We start from the raw sequence: 22445 nt of genomic DNA on the forward strand, positions 1-22445 counted from the left end.
ATAGAACTGCTTTATTCAAAACAAAAATGTAAACACTAATTGAACTTTTGAAAGGCATATGCTTATTACACTGCCATTCAACAGGCATTTTAAGCTATATATGTATATGCATACAATGTCTGTCATTACTGACAATTTTCAGTAATGGTTCATCAGTAAAAGAAACATTTTATCAATTAGGGAAAATGGCTTTTTTACTGGTTCAGAAAAGTATAAAAGTATTCACAGAATGCTTAGATCCTTCCAGAGTATTGTATGCTAACACTGAAGCAGTGTTAATTAATACCACTGGCATCACGAAACAAATGCCTGAATTACCAGAGATTTCTGGGGTGAATTCTGTAGAAATTGTTTAGAGAGAGCTGTAATGCAAAGTTTCTCCAAGCTTTTTTACTTGATCTCAGTCAGCATGTTGTCAATCTGCTCCAAGACAGACGGGCAGGAACTGGAAGACCACCAGGAACCACTTACCAAGGCAAAGGCATTCCTTGAGCAAACCCAGCTCTTTTCACAAAGACTGAAAGAACTCACATAAAACTATTTGAAGTTCTTTTCAGTCAGAAAACTCCTGAGGAAAAAAACTTTAAAGAGCTGTGAGCCATGTGCGTATCAATTATACAAGGATACTCAAAATCAGCTCTGTTCTTCAGATAAGTCTAACTACATGCTTTTACTGGAAATTCATAGATTTCTCCTAAACTGTGGACTGGGCAGCATATCACTCAGTTCTTGTCATTGCTGTGCTTCGTCACAGACTGTCTCTTGGAATCTATCACACTTATATTTCATTCATAATATCTATGGTTAACCGACTTAAAGGCATTTTAGCATCTCATATTTTAATAGCCTGAAACTGCATGTCCTGGACCAAATTTTAAATTCTTTCAGGTAAAAAACCCAAGATTTTCTCTATTCTGCTTAAAATAATGTGCTAATAAGCATGTAATTACAAAGTGATCTTGCCGATGTGTTTTATCCACAAGAGAAAAATGCAGGTGCCCCAAGGCCACAACTATTATCTGTTTGGAAGGGGAAATCATACTGTTTTAACAAGTACTCAAACTGATATACTAATAAACCTTGCCATCCATTGACTGGCTCAGGGATGTGGGATTACATCACTGTAACACAAAAGTGACAGAGAAGGAGGTCCACTGCAGGTACCAAATGATATGCAAGGCCCTGCAAGACTGCTAAGTTTTCCTTGTTCATACTTAAAGAGATCAGAATATGAACATCCCCAAGTTCTGCCCCAGATTTAGTTAAATTTATACTACATGCAACATTGTTATTACCAAAATCTTCTAATCTGGGGAACAAAGACAGGTGTAGGGTCGAGAAGGAGGAAGACAGTACCTGTTTCTCTGCATTAAATCTTAACAATATTCAAACATGCTTTAAAAAGATGCCTAAGAAAATCCTTAGTATGTAATAAGACCGTTCCATGGATTCTTCTTGCTAGCCGCCTAGCGTTGCTACTCCCATGAAAGCTCTTTGTTGATGACAACCATGTTTACACCTAATAATAATTTACCATGTTGGGGAAAAAAAAAAAATCACAAAATGTCTGACATGCCTCCAAAAAGAGGACTCATGCACCAAATGTAAATTGGAAGGGAAAACAATGGTAGCCAAGAGACAATCAATAGTAGCAATGGTGAGACTGACACAGTCAAGTATCTTAAAGAAAAAGTCACATGTATCCTTCAGGAAACCCTGCAACAGTATTTAAATACTGAAAATTTACGGGCAAAGAAGCTCCATCCTTTGCCAACACAGGCAACGAACATATACCAAGCCAAGTCACTACCACTGGTGTTAATTTAACACCAAGCAGTTGGAATAAAAATACCAAAGCAAATAAGATCAGCCTGCACTGCTGGGAAAGACTTAACTTACATCACCACCAAAACTCCCTATGTAATAAGAATACTCCCATTTAAATGTATCACAACTTATTCTGAAAACCTGCCATCTTCAGTCTGCAACCTATATTTAATTTCTGTAACTAGTCATAACTCTAACGCTCATTAACAAAGACTTCTACTCATAATAGCAGCTTTATGAGCCTAGCAAAAAAAAAAAACAAACCCCCAAACTCCTTTCTTCTAATAATGATCATCAAGGAGAAATATTGACTTCAGCTTCATAGAAAACAATTCTTGGTGCAAAAAAATTAAAGGAAAGTATACTTCATATATAAAGTTCTTAATTACTTCTTAATAAAAGATTAAATGTAACATATAAAACTGGCATATACACTATTACACAGCATCGTTTTTTGCTTAGAACTCTCCTATAGCAAAATTGTAACTGATCTTTTAATCGGATTTTACATTCTGGTACTTCACTGCAGACAGAAAAGAGCTCAGGAACAATTCTCTAAGCTCAAACAGCCCCTTACTTAAACTGACAATAACTATTTCTTGTTGGGACATGCAGTCAGGACGATCAAGAACCGCAGAACACTATAAACATTGTTCAAATACAGAAGGGCTGGAGAAAGAAGAATCAAGTCCCTACCACGCTTTAAACATTTCCTTAATAAACTCAAACGTACTGCTAAGTTCTTTGCAGCATGACACAGTACCAGAAATTCAATATTTCCATCACAAATTTTCAGAAATTCCTATATACTGCAAGACATGAAATATGTAAACAGCACTCAGATGATCTCATAAGAGTACAGCAGAAATTAAAAAATTGTTCATATGGAACATGAACTGATGAACTTTATATTTACAAGAAAATACTTTGCACATTTAAATTACAAGCACATATTCAATTTTCCTTATTTGCTTTCATTTGAATAACACATAAAATACACAAATGACTCAACTGCCTGGTCAGGCATGCTCACAGAGAGCTCCTAGCACCTCTCAACTACTCTGTATACACTTTCAGCCTTTACGTACTACACCTCAGTAAGGCACAAGTGATACAAAAAGCATAACACCACACAGAGTTTTTACAGACCCACCCAAATAAACGGACCCGCTTAGTTGTGTTTTCAGGACAATAGTAGTTTAAGTAATTCGCAATAAAGTACTGGAATTTATATAGCTAGGAATTTATACAGCTAACCAACCGAAGCTGAGTACATGAGTTCATATTTTTTAAGCTGACAGATTAGGGAACCTATAAAAAAAACCCAAAACACTGATAAAACTGAATTGTTACTGACCACTGGAGGGGGAAAAAAAACTATCAGACATTCCCTTTCACAGAATCACAAGGTTGGAAAGGACCCATTGGATCATTGAGTCCAACCATTCCTAACACTCCCTAAACCATGTCCCTCAGCACTTCATCCACCCGTTCCTTAAACACCTCCAGGGAAGGCGACTCGACCACCTCCCTGGGCAGCCTGCTCCAGTACCCAATGACTCTTACTGTGAAGAATTTTTTTCTGATATCCAACCTGAACCTCCCCTGGCGGAGCTTCAGGCCATTCCCTCTTGTCCTGTCCCCTGTCACTTGGGAGAAGAGGCCAGCTCCCTCCTCTCCACAACCTCCTTTCAGGTAGTTGTAGAGAGTAATAAGGTCTCCCCTCAGCCTCCTTTTCTCCAGGCTAAACAACCCCAGCTCTCTCAGCCGCTCCTCGTAAGACTTGTTCTCCAGCCCCTTCACCAGCTTCGTTGCTCTTCTCTGGACACGCTCCAGAGCCTCAACATCCTTCTTGTGGTGAGGGGTCCAGAACTGAACACAGTATTCGAGGTGGGTCTCACCAGTGCTGAGTACAGAGGGAGAATAACCTCCCTGGACCTGCTGGTGACCCCATTTCTGATACAAGCCAAGATGCCGTTGGCCTTCTTGGCCACCTGGGCACACTGCTGGCTCATGTTCAGTCGGCTGTCAACCAGCACCCCCAGGTCCTTCTCTTCCTTGCAGCTCTCCAGCCATTCTTCCCCCAGTCTGTAGCGCTGCATAGGGTTGTTGTGCCCCAAGTGCAGGACCCGGCCTTTGGCCTTGTTAAACCTCATGCCATTGGTCTCGACCCAGCAGTCCAGCCTGTTCAGGTCCCTTTGCAGAGCCTCCCTACCCTCAAGCAGATTGATACTTCCTCCCAGCTTAGTGTCATCTGCAAACTTGCTGAGGGTGCACTCAATGCCTTCATCCAGGTCATTGATAAAGACATTGAACAGAGCTGGACCCAGTACTGAGCCCTGAGGAACTCCACTTGTGACTGGCCTCCAGCTGGAGTTAACTCCATTGACCACCACTCTCTGGGCCCGGCCATCCAACCAGTTTTCAACCCAGGAGAGTGTGCGCCTGTCCAGGCCAGAGGCTGACAGTTTCTGAAGCAGAATGCTGTGAGAAACTGTGTCAAAGGCTTTACTGAAGTCCAAGAAGACTACATCCACAGCCTTTCCCCCATCCAGTAGTCGAGTGATTTTGTCATAGAAGGTGATCAGGTTAGTTTGGCAAGATCTGCCTTTTGTAAACCCATGTTGACTGGGCCTGATCACCGGGTTCTCTTGCATGTGCTTCATGATAGCACTCAAGATTACCTGTTCCATGACTTTCCCTGGCACTGAGGTGAGACTGACAGGCCTGTACTTCCCCGGATCCTCTCTGCAACCCTTCTTGTATATGGGCACAACATCAGCCAGCCTCCAGTCTAGTGGAACTTCCCCAGTCAGCCAGGACCTCTGGAAGATGATGGATAGGGGTTTGGAAAGGACATCCACCAGCTCCTTCAATACTCTTGGGTGGATCCCATCCGGCCCCATAGACTTGTGGGAGTCTAGCTGGGCAAGCAAGTCTCTAACCGCCTCCTCTTGGATCACGGGAGCCTCATTCTGCCCCTCTATTGGGTTTGTAAACAGAAGGAACAACTTTCTTTGCTATTAAACACTGAGGCGAAGAAGGCATTAAGTACCTCAGCCTTGTCCTTATCCCGTCACTGTTATTCCTTCTGCATCCAATAGAGACTAGATAGTCTCCCTCGTCCTCCTTTTCCTGTTAATGTATTTGTAGAAAGACTTTTTGTTGTCTTTCACAGACTTAGCGAGTTTTATTTCTAGTTGGGCCTTGGCCCTCCTGATTTTTTCCCTGCACGATCTCACTTCGTCCCTGTAGTCCACCCAAGATGCCTGTCCTTTCCTCCAAAGCACATAGAGCTTCTTCTTATTATTGACACCTCTTGAGATCTCCCTGCTCCACCAAGCTGGCTTTTCCCCCCGCCGGCTCCTTTTCCAGAACACAGGGATGCTCTGAGCTCTCTCTTGAGCTGCTAGGATTTCATTTTTCAAGAGCGCCCAACCCTCGTGGGCTCCCTTGCCCTGAAGGACTGTTTCCCATGGGACTTTGCTAACCAACCTTCTGAACAGGCCAAAGTCTGCCCTCTGGAAGTTTAATGTGACTGTTTTGCTAACCCCCTTCTTTATCCCACCTAGAACTGAAAACCCTATCATCTCATGATCGCTTAATCCCAGGTGTCCTCCAACCGTCAAATCCCCAACAAGACCTTCTCTATTCACAAACAGCAGGTCTAGGAAGGCACCCTCCCTTGTTGGTTCACTAACCAGTTGTGCAAGGAAGTTGTCTTCCATGCACTCCAGGAACCTCCTAGACTGTTTCCTTTCTGCTGTATTGTACTCCCAGCAGACATCCGGAAAGTTAAAGTCACCCACAAGGACAAGAGGCAGAGATTTAGAGACTGTCCCTAGCTGTTTATAGAAGAGCTCATCAGCTGCTTCTTCTTGGCTGGGTGGTCTGTAACAGACTCCTATCACAAAGTCCCCCTTCTTGTGGGCTCCTCTGATTTTAACCCATAGACACTCGATCCCATCCTCACCGTAATCCAGTTCAAGAGTATCAAAGCACTCTTTAACATAGAGGGCTACCCCGCCTCCTTTCCTACCCTTCCTGTCCCGCCTGAAGAGTTTATATCCCAACATAGCTGTACTCCAGTTATGTGAGTCATACCACCACGTTTCTGTGATGGCAATGACATCATAGTCACCTTGCCCTACAACAGCTTCCAGCTCATCCTCCTTATTGCCCATGCTGCGTGCATTGGTGTAAATGCACTTCAGCTGGGCTGATGAACCTTCAGCCCTCGTAAAGGGAAGAGAGTTTATTCTCGATTGACTGGTCCTTGGAATAACTAATTCCACAGACCCAGTTTCATCCTTACTGTCCCCACTTGTACTCGCCCTCACTTGCCCTGTTGTGGTGTACTAGTGGTCCTCTCCAGCACACCATTTCTCAGCCGCCGGTTTCCCACTTCCAGGCTCATTCCCAACTAGCCTGGTCTCCTCCCCTTCCCCCTTCACATCTAGTTTAAAGCTCTATTTAAGAGCCTAACTAGATTTTAAGAGATAACTTTAGTCCCCCTTGGAGACAAGTATGACCCATCCCTAGTAAGAAAACCTGGGGGTGGGTGGGTCACCCCATGATCAAAGAAGCCTCTCTCTCCTCACACCAGGCTCAGAGCCAGGCATTAATCATCTGTATGTCCCTGACCTCCTGTTCCATATTCCTTAGTATTGGGATAGAACTAAACACCACTTGTGCTCCAGAGCCCTCCATCATCTTCCCTAAAGCCCTGAAGTCTCTTTTGATGACTTTCAGCTTTCTGCGCTGTAAGTCATCATTACCTATTTGAAATACTAACAGGGGATAGTAATCCGTTTCCTTCACCAAGGAAGGGAGTTTTCTATTGATATCCCTCACTGATGCCCCCGGCAAGCAGCAGACCTCCCTGTGGAGCGGGTCCGGTCTGCAGATGGGTCCCTCCACTCCTTTAAGAAGGGAATCCCCTAAGAAGATCACTCTCCTCTTTTTCTTGACAGAGGATGTTTTTAGGGCCCTCCGAGGATGCTGGAGCCTAGGGAATGTTTCTAGGCTGTGGGGACCATCTCCTTCTTCCTCTGCTTCTTCCTGGGGGACAGGTTCCACCTGCAGTGTTTCATATTTATTTCTGAGGGCTATCTGGGGGTTAGTTGTCCGGGTGGGAGGAGCAGGTTTCCTGCGCCGGACAGGAACTTGCTGCCATCCCCCATCTCTTGTTCCCCCTGCCTCACAGATTATAGGATCGAGCTGCTCCGCCGCACTGGCTCCAGCAGCCTGCTGGGTTTGTGCCAGGGCACTGCTCCAAAGATCTATGTCCCTCTCACATTCCCTGATAGTCCTTAACCTGTTCACCTCCTCCCTCAGCTCTGCCACCATGTGAAGGAGTTCTGCGACTCGTGCACAGCTCCCACAAGTGTAGCCGGTACCAGAGGCACGGGCTGGTGTGGGAGGGGGGCACTGCCTACAGCCCAGGGTCTGCGTGGCTGCATGGACCCACTGAGGCTCTGTCTGGGTGGCAGAATCCATCCTGCTCGCTGCAGCACCCGGAGCAGCTTTAATCTTCTGCCTGGAACTTGCCTTTCACAAGTTACTCTGGGATTCAAATAACGTTTCTTTATGTTCCAGTCCAGAAGTTCACTGAAGTATTACCATAGCCCACAGTGCTGAACTGAAAACACATCTATTAGCCTTGTGTATTTGTGGACTATGTTTTCAGTAAAAAGTTCACTTCTCACTTGTTCTATATTATCTTCACTAAATTTTTATAGCAAGAGTATTATATGAAAGACAACCAAAACATTTAATTTGAAATAGTACAAAAGCTAAACCAGAAGTATGAAAGAGCAGCGACACTACAATATCCTGAAGATACAGCACAGCACAAAATCTGCTCAAAAATACCTCCCCTCCCGCCATACATATATGAGAACATTCCTACTAGGAATGCAGGGCATGGAAAAGTACTTATAAAAAATATTTATACAAGTATTCTTTAAGAATGGAAAAGTTATTTTACAGTTGATCTAAATTTTCTTTCAGGGACAAAAACTCAGAGTTTTCTGACAAATCTGAGATACCTATTTACAAAACAAGACTCAGTATTGCTCAATATGAATACAATATTAATAATCTGGCCCATTTTTTTCTTTAAGTGCAGTATTCAAAATGTCTGCAGTCAAGCCTAATAGCAATAGAATGGTCCTCCTGGTTTTACTACATAAGCCAATACACACACGACAAAGTTGAGTTTGGGAACTTAAGCTACCCCACGCCATTACACTTGTGTACAGCCATTCAAAAAACTGTACGTTTGTTCTGTTTGTAAGCTCTGAGGATACTAGTTGCTATTAACATGGCACACCTTATTTCAACTCTGCTATTAAATTACCTCAATTGTAAATTCCAGGAACACAGAGCAATTCTGCCACCTAGAGTCCATATATAAAATTGCTTTAATAATCAATTTCAACTACTCTCAGACCTTCTAGCTGTAAAGTGATTAAAATACTCCTAAGTCTTGCTATAAAAGTATTTTGATTGAAATATTTTCCAGTTACAAGATCGCATTAAAGATTTTACTGAAATTATTACAACTGTAGTTATAATCCCCTCACAGGCGACTTCACTAGTAAGAATGCTCAAAAGGTATCAGAACAAAAATATGAATTTAAAGTAACTAAAAAAGATTTCTCAGAGCCTTTAGTTCAAGTACATTAGTTACTGTTAAAATCATCAGTCCTACAAACAAAGGGTATTAATTTAAAAAATAAAGTATGTAAATACTAACTGCAGTGGTAATATTTTTCAGGAGATAACACAAAATTTAAAATACTGACCACTATAAAGGTGAGACTTATTTGGGTAAAACAAAAAGTTCCTGCTATTTAATACTTATGTATAGGAATATAGAAAGCAGGAAATACTGTTCTGAAATAGTTTAGAGCAAGATAAATTAGACAAATTTGCAGTTGTAGGTTACATCCAAAGTAAATGTCACATACCAGGAAAGCAGTAATCCCAGTAGTTAGGTCGGCTATAAACCCCAATCATCTTAGTCAGTTCTGGACTTCCTATTACCAAACATACCCATAAGCAGGGTTGGGGTGGTGAGAAGAACACCAAAATTATGGTATACAACTCAAAGCCACGTTCTAAAAAATGAAGTTAGAGCCAAGTCCAGCCCCTTCTGTCTTGTCCTTTTTATGGATACACAATAAATTCGCATCAACCACCTTTGTTTTTTTCTCCAAAGAAAACCACAGAAAACTAGAAGATTATAACAGGATCACAACAACTAAAGACAGCAACTCTGAAAACTTATGAGGTTTAAAAAAAAAAACAAAAACAAAAATCGAAACAAAAAAACAACAAATCAGGAGTTGTTTATTTAAAGAAATTGTTGTACAAAATAGGATTCCCATGCTTTCAAAATAAAACATAATAGAAATATCTGGTCAGTAGCCTAGTCTAAGATTTTAACATAAGAACAAAGAATATAAAAATATGAGAATGAAAGCAGAAACTAACATGATATTTGATTTAGGTTTACTTCCTGCTTCAATAGAAAGGAAATAGGAATATTTATATTTAAAAGTCATAATTCAGAATATTTTCTGTTTGTTTGGGTTTTTTTGATACAGTAAATATTAAGCAAGGAAAAGATCAACTACCTAGATTGTGAGAGAATGAAATTGGTCAGTGTGCAGAAGGGAAGCAACTGCGAGTAACAAACGAAACCTGTGCTTCAATATTTCAACCAAGACCTAGCAAGTTAGATACATAAAGGAACAATCTTGTATTGACAAAAAGATACTATTTCAGGATTCAAAGGTTATGAACTAAGCTAGTGGGACTGAGTTTCACCTAATGCTGATCCCATACCATGTTGTAACACTTGAAATACGCAGGTTATCTGTTAGTAATGGAAAACCTAAGCTCACACCTGATTATTCTTCAATTTTACACACAGCTCATTCTATAAGAAAAATGTTTACCTTCAAATTCAGATTTCTTATGTCCAACTCACAAGTTTCCACTTCAGTGCTTTTCCCTGAAACGTATCCAGGCACACAATAATGGCGGCAAGATGCCATACAGGTCAGTCCAACTCCTAGTGCCTTACAATGCCATCAGAAGTCTTATACACAAGGTTCAAGTAAGACAGTAAAGAAGTGATTTACAGATCTGTGAAAAGAGTTCAAGAAATCCAGAAAACCAGCAGCTGGACAAGGCCCACACAGCTGCTGCAGAAGGATAAGTAAATATCTATTTGTATAAGCACCCACACACAGCTATTTAGAAGAGTTCTGGTATAACCTTTATGCCTTCTTATGTGTTTGATAGGATGGATTATGTTATTTCTCCTGTATGCAGGGTGAGAATTCACTCGAGAAAAGGTAATTCTAATACACTCACAACTATAAGAAAATAATTGTAGAGCTATCCAAAATTTAAATTTTCTCCATTATCTCTAGCATATCCCTAGAAAGAAAAGGATAAAAGATTACTTTAAAAAAGGTCAGAAATGCTGAGCTCACTATTCCCACAAGAACAGTGGCGTATTTCAAGAAGTTTAGTTCACCAGCTTATTTCCAAGATTTTTAAGATTTCTCTACACAAGCAAAGCACATTCAACCCAACCCACTCAGATATTTCTGAGCAATCTAGGAGGTTAAAAAGTCAAACACATTAGAAATCAGCCTCCAAATACATCTCCAAATGCTAAAACACCTGTATAGGCTCATTTATTTGTTCCTACAGAAAGAATTCAAGAGCCATGAACACATTTAGAGCTAAGATGGAATGAGGAAGCTTTTTCTTCAGAAAAGATTGCTGAAATCTGCTACAGGAGATTATAAAAATCAAAGGATTATTCAGGAAGGAAAGAAAGAGGAAGAAGATGAAAGGAAGGAATCAGTGAGAGTTTAAACAGTTTCTTCTGGGAGTTCAATGGTTTGTTTTAGAAAACAGCCCAACACTTATCTAAAAACACATACACAACAGAACTGAAACCTCTGCAAAGTAGTAATTCAAAACTTAATACTCAAACACTTATGATGGTAAATATTCTCGTGTATCAGCTCAAATCCTGAGCTACCAGAGAAGATATCCAATTCTATATACAAAGGTTCTCTCAATAAATAAAATTGCAAAAGTAATATTTTGCTAGCATTTTCCCCTAAGATTTGCAGTTTCAACAGTGTCAATATTAATTCTAACATATCTTCACCAGACAATATTTCAGTTCAAACTGATATATAAAAATCTGACAAACTTGATCAGCTCTTCAGGAACAGGTTCCACAGTCAATAGCATGACTATGTTCTCAAGAACTCATTCATGCCCTTCTAACATGATGGAAATAAGCATTTGAAAACATTATGTCTGCTTTATACAAAAAAAGCCACAAAAAAAAAAAACAGTGGGACACTTGCAAGACACCTTGTCAAAATATCAATACACAGACTAAATAATTTCCACTTTTTCTTCTTTAAACTCGCCACCCTACACCTGTAGTACTTCTCTCCCGCAGCACATCCAGTTCTATCAGTTCTGAAGATACCAATTCCCTTAACCTGTTTTTTTGTGTGTTTGTGAAGACTGAATAAGAATTTGACTGCATGAAGAGAGAGGACAATCAGAAGAGATTAATTTCTTAAAAGCTTCCAACAGTTTTGGCCATTAAAATAAGAAGTAGCTCTGGTATCAAGTATGTCTATTGCTTTTGAAATTATACGAAATTTTTGCTGGGTTAGACTCAGTTGACTCATGAAAACATCAGTGTTATGTTGCATGCCTTTAGTAAAAACTGAAATTAAATAGCTTTAAATAATATATTCTCTCAAGCATTTCCAAAATTAAGCTACTATGAAAGGAAAAAAAATTAAGACTAAACAGATGCAATTTTGCTTTGAAAAATGACTACACAAAAATGTCAGGTTATTCATAAAATCTAGAAAACTACACTACAAACTTGGGAATGCCAACAGATGTTCAAAACAGTGCAGGATGACTCATCCACTAGCAATTAAATCAAATGGTGCATTTTCAAAAGAAGGTAGAACTGCATGATAATCAGGCAGGAAAATATGGAAAAATACCTCAACAAAAAGTTCTAGGAAAAATAAAGAAGCAAGCAGATAAATGCAAACTCTAGAAATCTTAAAAACAAGACAGATGAAGTGAAATGGCTGATTTTATGAAAAATAGCAACCTCACAGAATCAATAAAAAGACAGACAGGAATCAATGTAACATCTGATTAAGAGAGGGTAACAGGGTAACAGATAAAGGACCTGTATTGTGCATTATAAAAAGCTTAAAGCTACTATGAACAGCAACGAATGACAGTAAATAAATGATAACCCATTCCAAACCATCAGAGCATTAGGGCCATATTCCCAGTATGAATGGGACAATACTGACATTTCCAAAGAAAAAAATGGTGATTAGAAGAGATTGCAGTTACTCCATATCTTGGATAAGCGTCAAAAAGGGAAGCAATGCAGCGACTAATTCTTTAGCTACCATAAGCAACTGCTTCTTCAAGCAAGTGGACAAAGTAGACACAAAAAGAAAAGCATCTCTTGATTTAGTCCACGGTACCTACTTCAGGGAGGTAGTTGCTGAAGAATGCTCTACAACAGGAGCATCAATGCACTCAAATACAACATTCCTGTAAAAAAAAAAACAAAAAAAACCACCCTACAGCCAGGAAAAAAACTACCACTAATCATCAAGGGGAGCAACGTAACAAGGATAGTTAAAGACAACATCTAAAGGGGCAGAACACTTTTGAAGATGTTAAAAAAGAACACTACGTCACTGGAAACTTAAAGGAAAAAAAAACCTGTAACAGTTTTATAAAGCAGAAAAGGCTATTTGAAGTAAAAAACAAACTTGCGATTCAGAAAATGCATCCAAAATGAGAAACAGTGACTATTCCACAAATATACTTAAGATTATTAAAATCTACATAGATTTTTGAGGAGTATCTTGCCAGAGGAATCTACTTTTTAATACATAAAAAAAAAAAAAAAGAAGATTGCCAAAAAGCCGATAAGGATGATTATTTCTTTTGCTGTGGCCTGATCTTCCCAGCATTTTGCTTTTGCATCTTAAGCTACTAATTTGGTGCAGAAATAGTTGCCATTTTTGCCCATTTAAACTGCGATACATACTTTGGATTAAATTTTTATTTAATTCTGTTCAAGTAGCATACGACTCTAAAGAACAAAATTCTCCCTTCTTAGTTATGCTTATGGGTTTGTTCTTACCAATTTTTTTTTTAGAATATGCTGTCAAATTAAATATAGACAAAAAAATCCTATTTGAGATATTTTGTTGTATTAATTCCAAAGGGGACATAAAGCAGCAGATACTGCTAGCAATATCAACCCAGCATCTGGTCAGGGGACCATCAATAAACATGCAGCTCGACACTGGTTCCAGAAGTTTCATAACAAAAATGAGTGCCTTGAAGATGAGGAGGGTCACAGACTGAGGGCCCAAATTGAAGCAGACTCACACTAAACAACTCGAGAAGTTGCAGAAGAACTAAACATCGACCATTCAACAGTTGTTCGATATTTGCACCAAACCGGAAAAATCAAAAAAGGACAAATGGGCATCACGTGAGCTGAACAAAACAACAACAACAACAACAAATCACTGTTACAAAAGTCTGCTCTGTGCTTTTTTGCACAATGGAAACAAACCACTTCTTGGTCACAGTGACATGTAATGAAAAATAGATTCTATACGACACCAACAGTGTTCCATGCAGTAGATGGACCAAGAAGAAGCACCAAAACACTTCCCCACACTAAAGCTGCACAAAGAGAAAGTTCTAGTGCCAAGCTGGAGATCAGCAAGCAGAATCATCCACTACCACTTCTTGAATCTTGGCAAAATCCTCACAGCAGAGAAGTATTGCCAGGAAATTGATAAAATGCAGCAAGAACTGCAACTTTTATTTCCAACATCGACCAATTAAAAAGGACCAATTCTCCTCCATAACACCACTTGACTGCATGTCTCACAAATGATTCTGCAGAAGCTCTATGAACTGGTCTACAAAACTCTACCTTACCCAGCTTACTCACCAGACCCACTGATTAGCACATTTTCTAGCACGCTGACAACTTCATGTGAAGAAGGTGTTCCACAACAAAGCAGAAGCTCAGAAAGCCTTGGAAGAATTCATCAGCTCCAGAATTCTATGTCACCAGTTGGCAAAAATATGTAGCTTCTAACGGTTCTCATTTTTATTAATAAATTGTACGCTAAGCTGAGATTTACTGCTTAAAGTTGATGGTTAAAAACTGCAATTATTTTTGCACCAACCTAATATCTCTGCATCTTTGTTAATTACAGAGAACACTGGGAAAGTTCATACCCACAGGAGTTTGTTTCTCCGTGGAGAAGAGTCTGAGGAAATGCTTTAGACCTAAGCAATTTTTGGAAACAAACAATAAAATTGACATTTTGAGGTTCTCACTCTTTTGTTACAATTCACCCAGGCATTCTAATGGAATTCAGATATTAAAAAAACATACAGTGCATGGTATGTAAACTAATGTTGAAGTCAATGTTGGTTTTAAATATTCCATTCGAGAGACTCAGATAAATCTGAGTTTCCTAACAACTTCTGAAAGGTCTTTCAAACCAATAAAAAAGAAAAAAATACAACAAAATAATTGCAAACAAACCTCCTAACCTCAAACAAACAAACCCTGAGCTGTTTGGAGATAAATGACAGCCCTAGGTAACAAGGAATGTTTCCCCATCTACTTACTCTCACTGTTACTTGTACAAAAATATAAATATTAACATTTGATGATTTCTGTCCATGCTATGAAGAATGCTCCTGCAATTCTGCACAAACAGAAATAAAGACTTGCTATTATGCCTGTTTTAGTCATCAGGCTGGTCAAAGTAACTGCATGTTGGAGTCCAAGAACAAACTCAATCTCATATCTTGTCTTTCTCCTCATGTCAGGTTTTGCTTAAAATCACTACCTCTTCTCACTTTTATTACATGAACACTACAGTAAAATATTCAACTCTTTCCCTAGTAGCTTTGCAAGTTTTCCTTCTAAGACATATAAAGATATGAATGCCACAAATGTGAACACTTAAAGGAGGAAATGCTATCCAGATTCTTCAGTAAAAACATTTACAATGACTAAAACAATGAAGGCTTTTATCAATTAATTGATTCTTCAGCAGTGAGACTGTTACAAACCTCACAGACTCAAAGAAGAAGACTCTAAATCACGTAGCATGCAGGTACACATCACATACCTAGTAATTACTCCACTACTGCCATGAGACTAGGCTATGAAAACGAGCACTACATAGAAAACTGTTAAGCCAAATAAAAACTATTGCCACAGGAAGAAGTAAACCCCTTCACTTCTTTAGAAGAAGTTCTAAAAAAGTGAAGGCAAAGGATCCAATCTGACAATAACCTCACAAAAACAAATATTTGCAGTCTTTCGGAAATGGACTTACAGAAATTTAGTGCCAACTATCACTGCAATAAAGAAAGCCTAACTGTCCGAAGAGAACAAGCTATCAGCTGTGCTTGCAACCATGTCCTGGATGGCACACCACCAAGTGCAGCTAAAGACATGGATTAAAGAAGCAGGAAGAGACAAAAATATATAGAAAAGCCTCCTTGTGGTAACACGTTCTGAGTTTGTTCATTTTAGCATTTTCCCTCCTTATTACTTCAGTGTTGTCCACAGTACAGCAGCTTTTGGACTTCGAATGTACACACTGCTACTTCAGTCACCTACTCCTCACTTTTGTCCATTTCAAATCCACAAGTACTTTCCACCATCCTAGAGGCAGGGCTCAAGCCAGTTTGTTGAAGAGGAATTAAGCGAATACTTGGTATCTTTTAATTTGCCAAAGCAAATATTTTGAGATATGTTTTAGGCTTACTGTAATGAAGTAAGAATGAACTCTTCTGTCACTGTGTCAAAAGCCCTCCAAGCCTACATTTACCTAGAACACTAAGCATAATCCCTCTAGTCATTTATCATTATCAAGTCAGAGACACAGAAAACAGAAAATGCAGTTTGTCATCTGAACCATAAAAATACTTTAGTATCCAGAACGTTACCTTGCCTGTGCTTTGTAAGATTGTAGTTCTTGTCCTCCATACTCTCTCCCTGCTGACAATATCTCTGGTTACATCCACTTCAGCATCAACAAAACTTCTCTGTTTAAGAGCAGTTATATCATCATCCAGATCAGTTTTGATAGTGGACCTTTTCTTTGCCATGATTTTTGCTTTGATAGCAGCAATTTTTTCCACTGACATGGCTTCAGACAAGGACCTAAATGAGTAAAAATAACAGAGAGACTGAATAATTGCACAGACAATTCTTCTGAAAGAATTTGTGAATAAGAAACTTTATCTCACTTAACGTTTATGGCTATGCTATAAATCATAAAATAGTCACTTTACAGTTATCTGAAGATTACACGAGCTTGGCATTGCTGTTCTGGGCATGAGAATCAAACTTCTGACAAAGACACTCCATCCTCGTATTAGCACAAAACCCATTAAAAAAAAAATCCCAACTACAACAGTCATAGGTAAGGACTGCAAATCTGAATGGAAGTGTTTGTCCCAATGCTTTACAATGTCACCTGAATTTCAACTTCCCATTATTTTTAGAGGGTTACGATTTAGTATCCAATCAATTCCTGGCTGCTGAGGCTTTAAAATAATTATTCTAAATTTCGGCCCAGGTGCTGTTCCATGAACTTGGCCACTTAGAAGCTAAGTCACCTTTTCAGAGTACGTAGGCCAAACAAACAACAGATGGCAGTAACTTTGTCCACATAAATCTCTTTGAGGTAGCTCAGTTCAGTCCAACAGTGCAAAATCTTTATCTGTTTGCTTTTAATTGTAAACACAGAATTTGGTTGCCAAACAGTGAGCCCTACTGTTCTGCAGATGAGCTGAAGCACAAAAAGGACTGAAGTGTATAATCCTAACTGCAGAAACCCAATTCAATTTTTCTTATTTTTGAGATTACATTGAAAAATTACTTTACAAGTACTGCTTGTAAAGTACTCTTCTTTTACAACTACATTATTGGAAAGGGAACTTTTTGTGTTGCTATTAAAGTAACAACAGTGACAAGCACAAAGTCCAAATTCACTGCCTGTAAATGTTAATTTGCACTTTTTTAAAAACGGCAGTCTTTTACATTCAGTGTAAGAAAAGAATCTGTAAATACAGAATACAAAGTAAGTATGAATAATACTCAGTAATCCTCACTGCAGCATCGTCTCATGACTCCAAAATTAAGTCGTGATCCACTCAAGCTAGTATCAAAATTACCAGTTTATACAAAATCATGTGTGTACTTTGTTTTTTGATACTTAGACCTTCTGATTTTAAGTCAGGTATGACAATCAGATTTTCTTTTTTTTTACAGTTTCTTTTCAAGTACACCCCTACAAAAGACAGAAGACAACTACATTTAAAATAAGTATTTTCCATGCAGTTAGGTATAATTATGAATTCTATAAATGCCTCAACTCTGCTATATTAATTGTTGCAAAGCCCGCTATATTAATTCATGAAAGGGTAACTGTTAAACTTAATCCCAGTAGAGACAAGCATTCACGGTATTGTTTACGCCCAAGACAGAAATTTCTCAGAAATGCAGCTGGACTATCAAGTGAAACTACTTGTCTGCAAAATTCAGTGCAAAGCAGTACATTAATTCATACTCGTACACCTTAACTGTAGGAAGCATGACTCCCATTTTACAATACGGATTCTGTAAGTTTTTAAGCACTTAAATACTGATTACTACCTATGGCAACGACAGTGCATTATCCTCCAGTAGCTTACTGTCTCTTCAAAGGCAAGAAGCTCATCTCTGTAGGGAGTCAGAAGTTGTGTTACCCTTTGGTCTGTTCTCACAATGTTTTCCTCCTTTTGCACACAAGACATCCCTCAATACAGAATATTTTTCTAACAAATATAGAGATAACTGGTTTCCTTTTGCAGTTCTGTTTGTTGTATTCAACTGCTAAGACAAACATCATGGCAGAAGCAAGCAGAAATAGCAGACTTGGAGAGAAGAGACAACTGTCTGCTCACTTCTGAAGAAAACCAAATCTCATGCTACGATATCCGACCCTCCAACTCAAGAACTCTGACCAAGCATGAAGTTCTGCCTTCTCAGGCATCACTGATGATAGCACCTAAGGGAGGAAGACTTCCACTGAGAGCTGTTGGGCAGAAGTAAAACTAGCTGCCTTGAACAGCACATGAATTGTTATTAGTCCTTTAATCAAGCATTATCCATAAGAAAAACTATTCCTACCTGATCTGCTCCGTTTGCACAATACCTTCTTTATGTCCTTCCAAACGAGCTGCCAATCGCTCCTTGTCAAGGCGCACACACTCTTCATCCTAGCAGTAACAATAACGTTTAATTGTAATGTTTAAATTTTTGTGCATACCCTTTAAAAAAAAATAAATACAACTAGAAACAAAGCTATTCAGAACTTATTTTTTACATTTGCAAGGATTATTTATTTCCTACTATTTTTTATCTGTGCACTAGCATTAACTGTACAGTTATTGGAAATTTCCCCTCAAGAGCCACAAAGTATAGTTAGAATAATGAAAAGTAAACTACCACTGCCGTGTAAAAAGCCTTGCTCAGGCAACAACTGTGAACAATACAGAAGTGCACAAATTCAGGTAGGACGGTACACATACATTCATATTTAACTCCTCCTAGTTCATGTTCAGTGACAGAAGTATTGCATGCACCCAGAGGACAGACAGTCCAACTGAACTGCTGAAAAAGCAGACAAATACTACCATTTACCACCACCCTCTATTTGTATTGATGGTAGTTACTGTTTTTACCTCTATTCTTGGTTTCTTTGCTTCTGCTAGTATTTCATCTGCTGCTCTTTTAACTACAAGAGACAGAGGATGTTAAAAATGCAAGAGTGCTGTAGACTTTCATAATATAAACCTCAAAGTTATTTTGTAGTTGAACTGTACCTTGAGTGGACCGTTGAAGACCAATTTCAAGTGGAGCACTTCTGTCTATACTTGATGAGGTTGCTGTAACCAAACACATCATTTTACCACAGAATTGCCTAAGTATTTAAGTACAAAAGGAAGAAAGACAACATAAATTGCAACAATGGAAATTCTAACTAGAAATTAAGTAGCAAAGGCAGTCAAACTGGAGATATTCAGAACCTGACTGAGTATGAAGTTAGATCAGGTTGCTCAGGGTCATTTGGCCTTGTTTGAACATAAGACTGAACCAGATGAACTCCTATTGTCCCTTCCAACATAAATTAGTCAGGGATTCTATGATCTGTATATACCACGTAAAAGAAGAAAGTCACCAAGATAATTACTTTATAACCTACAATCAATATCTACTAGTTTGTCTTGTTTTGTAATAAAGACAATCCACTACTCCCTCTAAAATACAAATAAAAAATTATTTATTGCTCACAGAACAGAAATAATCTCATACTCCAGTACACTTAAAATTCTGAGACCACCTACAAAACAGAGCAACTTACAAAAATAAGTCATATTTATCTTTCTCTCAGAGAAATAAATCACTTTTATCTGACTACTATTAACAAAAACTTTAAGGCTAGGAAATATCAGGTAAATCTGCCAGACTGATAAAGCAGTGATCTGATACTTTTACTATACTGAAGATTTTCTCCCACACACTTGTTACATCAAGATCAATGCACAACTGAAAGTTTCCCACAGTCTAGAGAAGGACAAAATATAAATGCTAAGCATTTGAAAATGTAACTATTAACCAAAAGGTGTTAATAACAATAAAAAAAGTATTTCACTTCTAAACATGCATATAGGAATGCAGCTCCTGTCTAAGTGCCATAAAAATAGTTAAGTTCAGGACAAAATCAAAAAATAAAAATAAACTTAACTTTGTTTGAGAAGTCTAAAGATATTCAATTAAGCTGCAAACTTACCATCGTTAATCACCCTTACTCCCCTACACGTCACTTGACTCAAATACAACGCAGCAAAGCACACTATGTGTCTTAAGTTCAAAGAAAGCATCACTCACATGTTTCACCATTTAGGTATGCAAGCAAGTCTTTCCTATCAGGTCTTCTTACCACAGGAATGTTTTCAGTCTGAAAAGACAGCAGACTTCACATTAAACTGTTATCCCCTCAGTAAGTCTCTTGCTGAAGATTTTTCACTTTTATTGAAAACTACTCATTCACATAAAGACAGGAATATGTGCCCCGCCTCCCAAGAAAGCCTAACTATCAAGCTTAAAAATACAATTATTTCCTAGAGGATGCTCAACTCTACAAAATGAAATCGTTGCCTTTTTCCTTCTTCACTTCAAACCTGTAAATAAGATTAAGAACTAGCTTTAAGACGTACATGCTTTTCTGCCAGGAATCCACGTTTTTATGCAGTAGCAGAGCATTTCAATTGCGTTGTTCCAAGTACACACAATACGCATCACTGCTGTATCGGGTAACCATGTGGCATAGGGAAAGATGAAGCCTGGCCTCGCAGAAAGCAGGCAAATGGAAATCAAAAGGGACTTCTTCTTTCAGAGTTCCACTAACTTTATTTGTAGATCTCATCTAACTTCTTTAATTGTATACTTCTGAGTCCAGTCTGAAGCTATTCTGCTGTACCTTTCCCTGTTTTGCACATCTGTGCAAGCACAAGCAGCAAAAGATCATCATCTAGATTGGGACTGCACAACAGAGATAGGTGGATAGAAGTACTTTTGAAATAATTAGTGCTGGAGGCAATCATAATCAACAATTATAAAGAGAAATGCTGCCATTACTGTTAATACTTGCATGACGGACTCTTGTTGTAAATGCAGCCTGGTGGTTTGAAAGCTAGGAAGCGATTTGTCAAGAAAAACATTCAATCTTGAGAGGGACTGTCATTTGTTCCCTATGTAGAGGTGGGCTTTTTTTTTTTTAATAACACAGTTGCATATCATCTTCCCTTTCCCCAGACAAATTCATACACTTCAATGCCACCCCTGTTTCCTGAAAATAATTATGCACGTATTGCTTAATCACAAATAAGACAAAAAAGATCTTATATAGTTTACTTACTGCAGCACGACGGACATAAACAGGATGTGAAAGGTGCACATTATTGAGAAGGAACAAGATCGAATCCAAAGTGTAGTATTCCCGAGGTTGACCCTCTTTCCCTGTCCTGTAAAATCATGAAACAAAGATTAACATTCAAGCTCTTCACCTCTCTCTCATGCTTTTTTAGCAAAGTTCTCTTTTCTTTCCAGATGACAATTCAAAAAGCAAGCAGTAGTATTACTATCAGGCTATTGCCAAACTAGTGAAAAAAACTGTGTTGACAAATAGGAGTGAGCAATACACATTCTTGCAGTCTCTTTACCGAATGAGTTACAAAAACCATCTAAAATAAGAACTGGATGGGTTGTAAAATATACAAGAAGCAAGACTTGGGATACCATAAGAACACACTCTCCCATACCTCAAACACATCTACCCCGATTGTCCAAGGATTGTCTACCTTATTTGGGACAGCTGGAGGAACATAGCTGAACCACAAATAATAAAAAAGTATCACATGCTCTTCAGATGTAACAGGACAGAATTTTCACCACTAAAGACAGCATAGTGGACAAGTCAGAATACACAGATCCCATGAAGTCTACAGAGCAAAAGGTTCAAAATAGTGCCCAAGAGTCAAAATAAGGAGCAACTAGGAAGTAGCTGCACACTGAACTAGCAAGACCAAAAGGGACTACAAAACCACAGTGAACTCCCATATTGAAACCAGACCACTCCACGGCAACACAACAGCATCAAGTGCAATCTCAGCTTTGAAACAGTTTGTTTGAAAGAGATGCCTTTTAAGTCTAAACAGGAATCTGTTCTGTGCAGCAATTTGAAAAATAATCCCTCGAAACAAGGCCAAAGAAAAAGTACATAGTTTCAGCTTGCCTCCATGTGCATCCAACGTAACTCCTCCCTTTCGATGTCCCAGTCTCAAAACAAAACCTGCTCCCCAAGTACTTCAGCTGTTCTGAGAAATGGACCTTTCCAACAGCTTTACAGCCCCCAGCAGGACCAGAAAATCAGCAGGACCAGGAATTCCCCTACCCAAAGCTGGGCCCTGGCAGGTGCTGGCTCCAGGAACAGGGCTGTCCAACACTGACCACTCTGCACCCCCAACAAGCCACCACCTCACCTCAAATCCTGCAGAAGACAATCCACCAGAAAACCAGTCAAAAACCATAACAATCTAAGACTGGCACAGAGTGGTGATCAAACCAGAGATTTCAGGAATACTTTCATAAAAATCATAAGGAGTTTTCCCTCCAAGTGCAGCGCCTCTGCTCATGGTTCACCATCCACATCAAACCACACACCACTAAAGTGCCAGCCTCATTGGTAGAAAGAAGATGAAAAAAAAAAATGCAACCATAACATTCTTTAACCTGAAGGAGCTACACAATCATCTACTAAATGCAATAGAAGTGTAAATATGTCTTCCTCATACTGGAGATAAAATGCCACTACAGCTTTTCTTGACATTACTTTTCTGAAATTACCTAGATT

General features: G+C 38.9%; 1 protein-coding gene across 1 annotated transcript in view; it reads right to left on the reverse strand.

The window, feature by feature from the left end:
• Positions 1–22445, reverse strand: part of CDC73 (cell division cycle 73) — a 108235-nt gene that overhangs the window by 82594 nt on the left and 3196 nt on the right. Inside the window, exons 2-7 of the mRNA XM_054072489.1 lie at positions 20952–21057; positions 19922–19991; positions 18856–18918; positions 18715–18767; positions 18161–18249; positions 15931–16147 (exon numbers count right to left, since the gene is read on the reverse strand). Of these exons, the coding sequence (XP_053928464.1) occupies positions 15931–16147; positions 18161–18249; positions 18715–18767; positions 18856–18918; positions 19922–19991; positions 20952–21057 (598 nt within the window). The remainder of the gene's footprint in view (positions 1–15930; positions 16148–18160; positions 18250–18714; positions 18768–18855; positions 18919–19921; positions 19992–20951; positions 21058–22445) is intronic.

Source organism: Cuculus canorus, chromosome 8, assembly GCF_017976375.1.
Source record: "Cuculus canorus isolate bCucCan1 chromosome 8, bCucCan1.pri, whole genome shotgun sequence".
NCBI classification, from domain to species: Eukaryota; Metazoa; Chordata; class Aves; order Cuculiformes; family Cuculidae; genus Cuculus; species Cuculus canorus.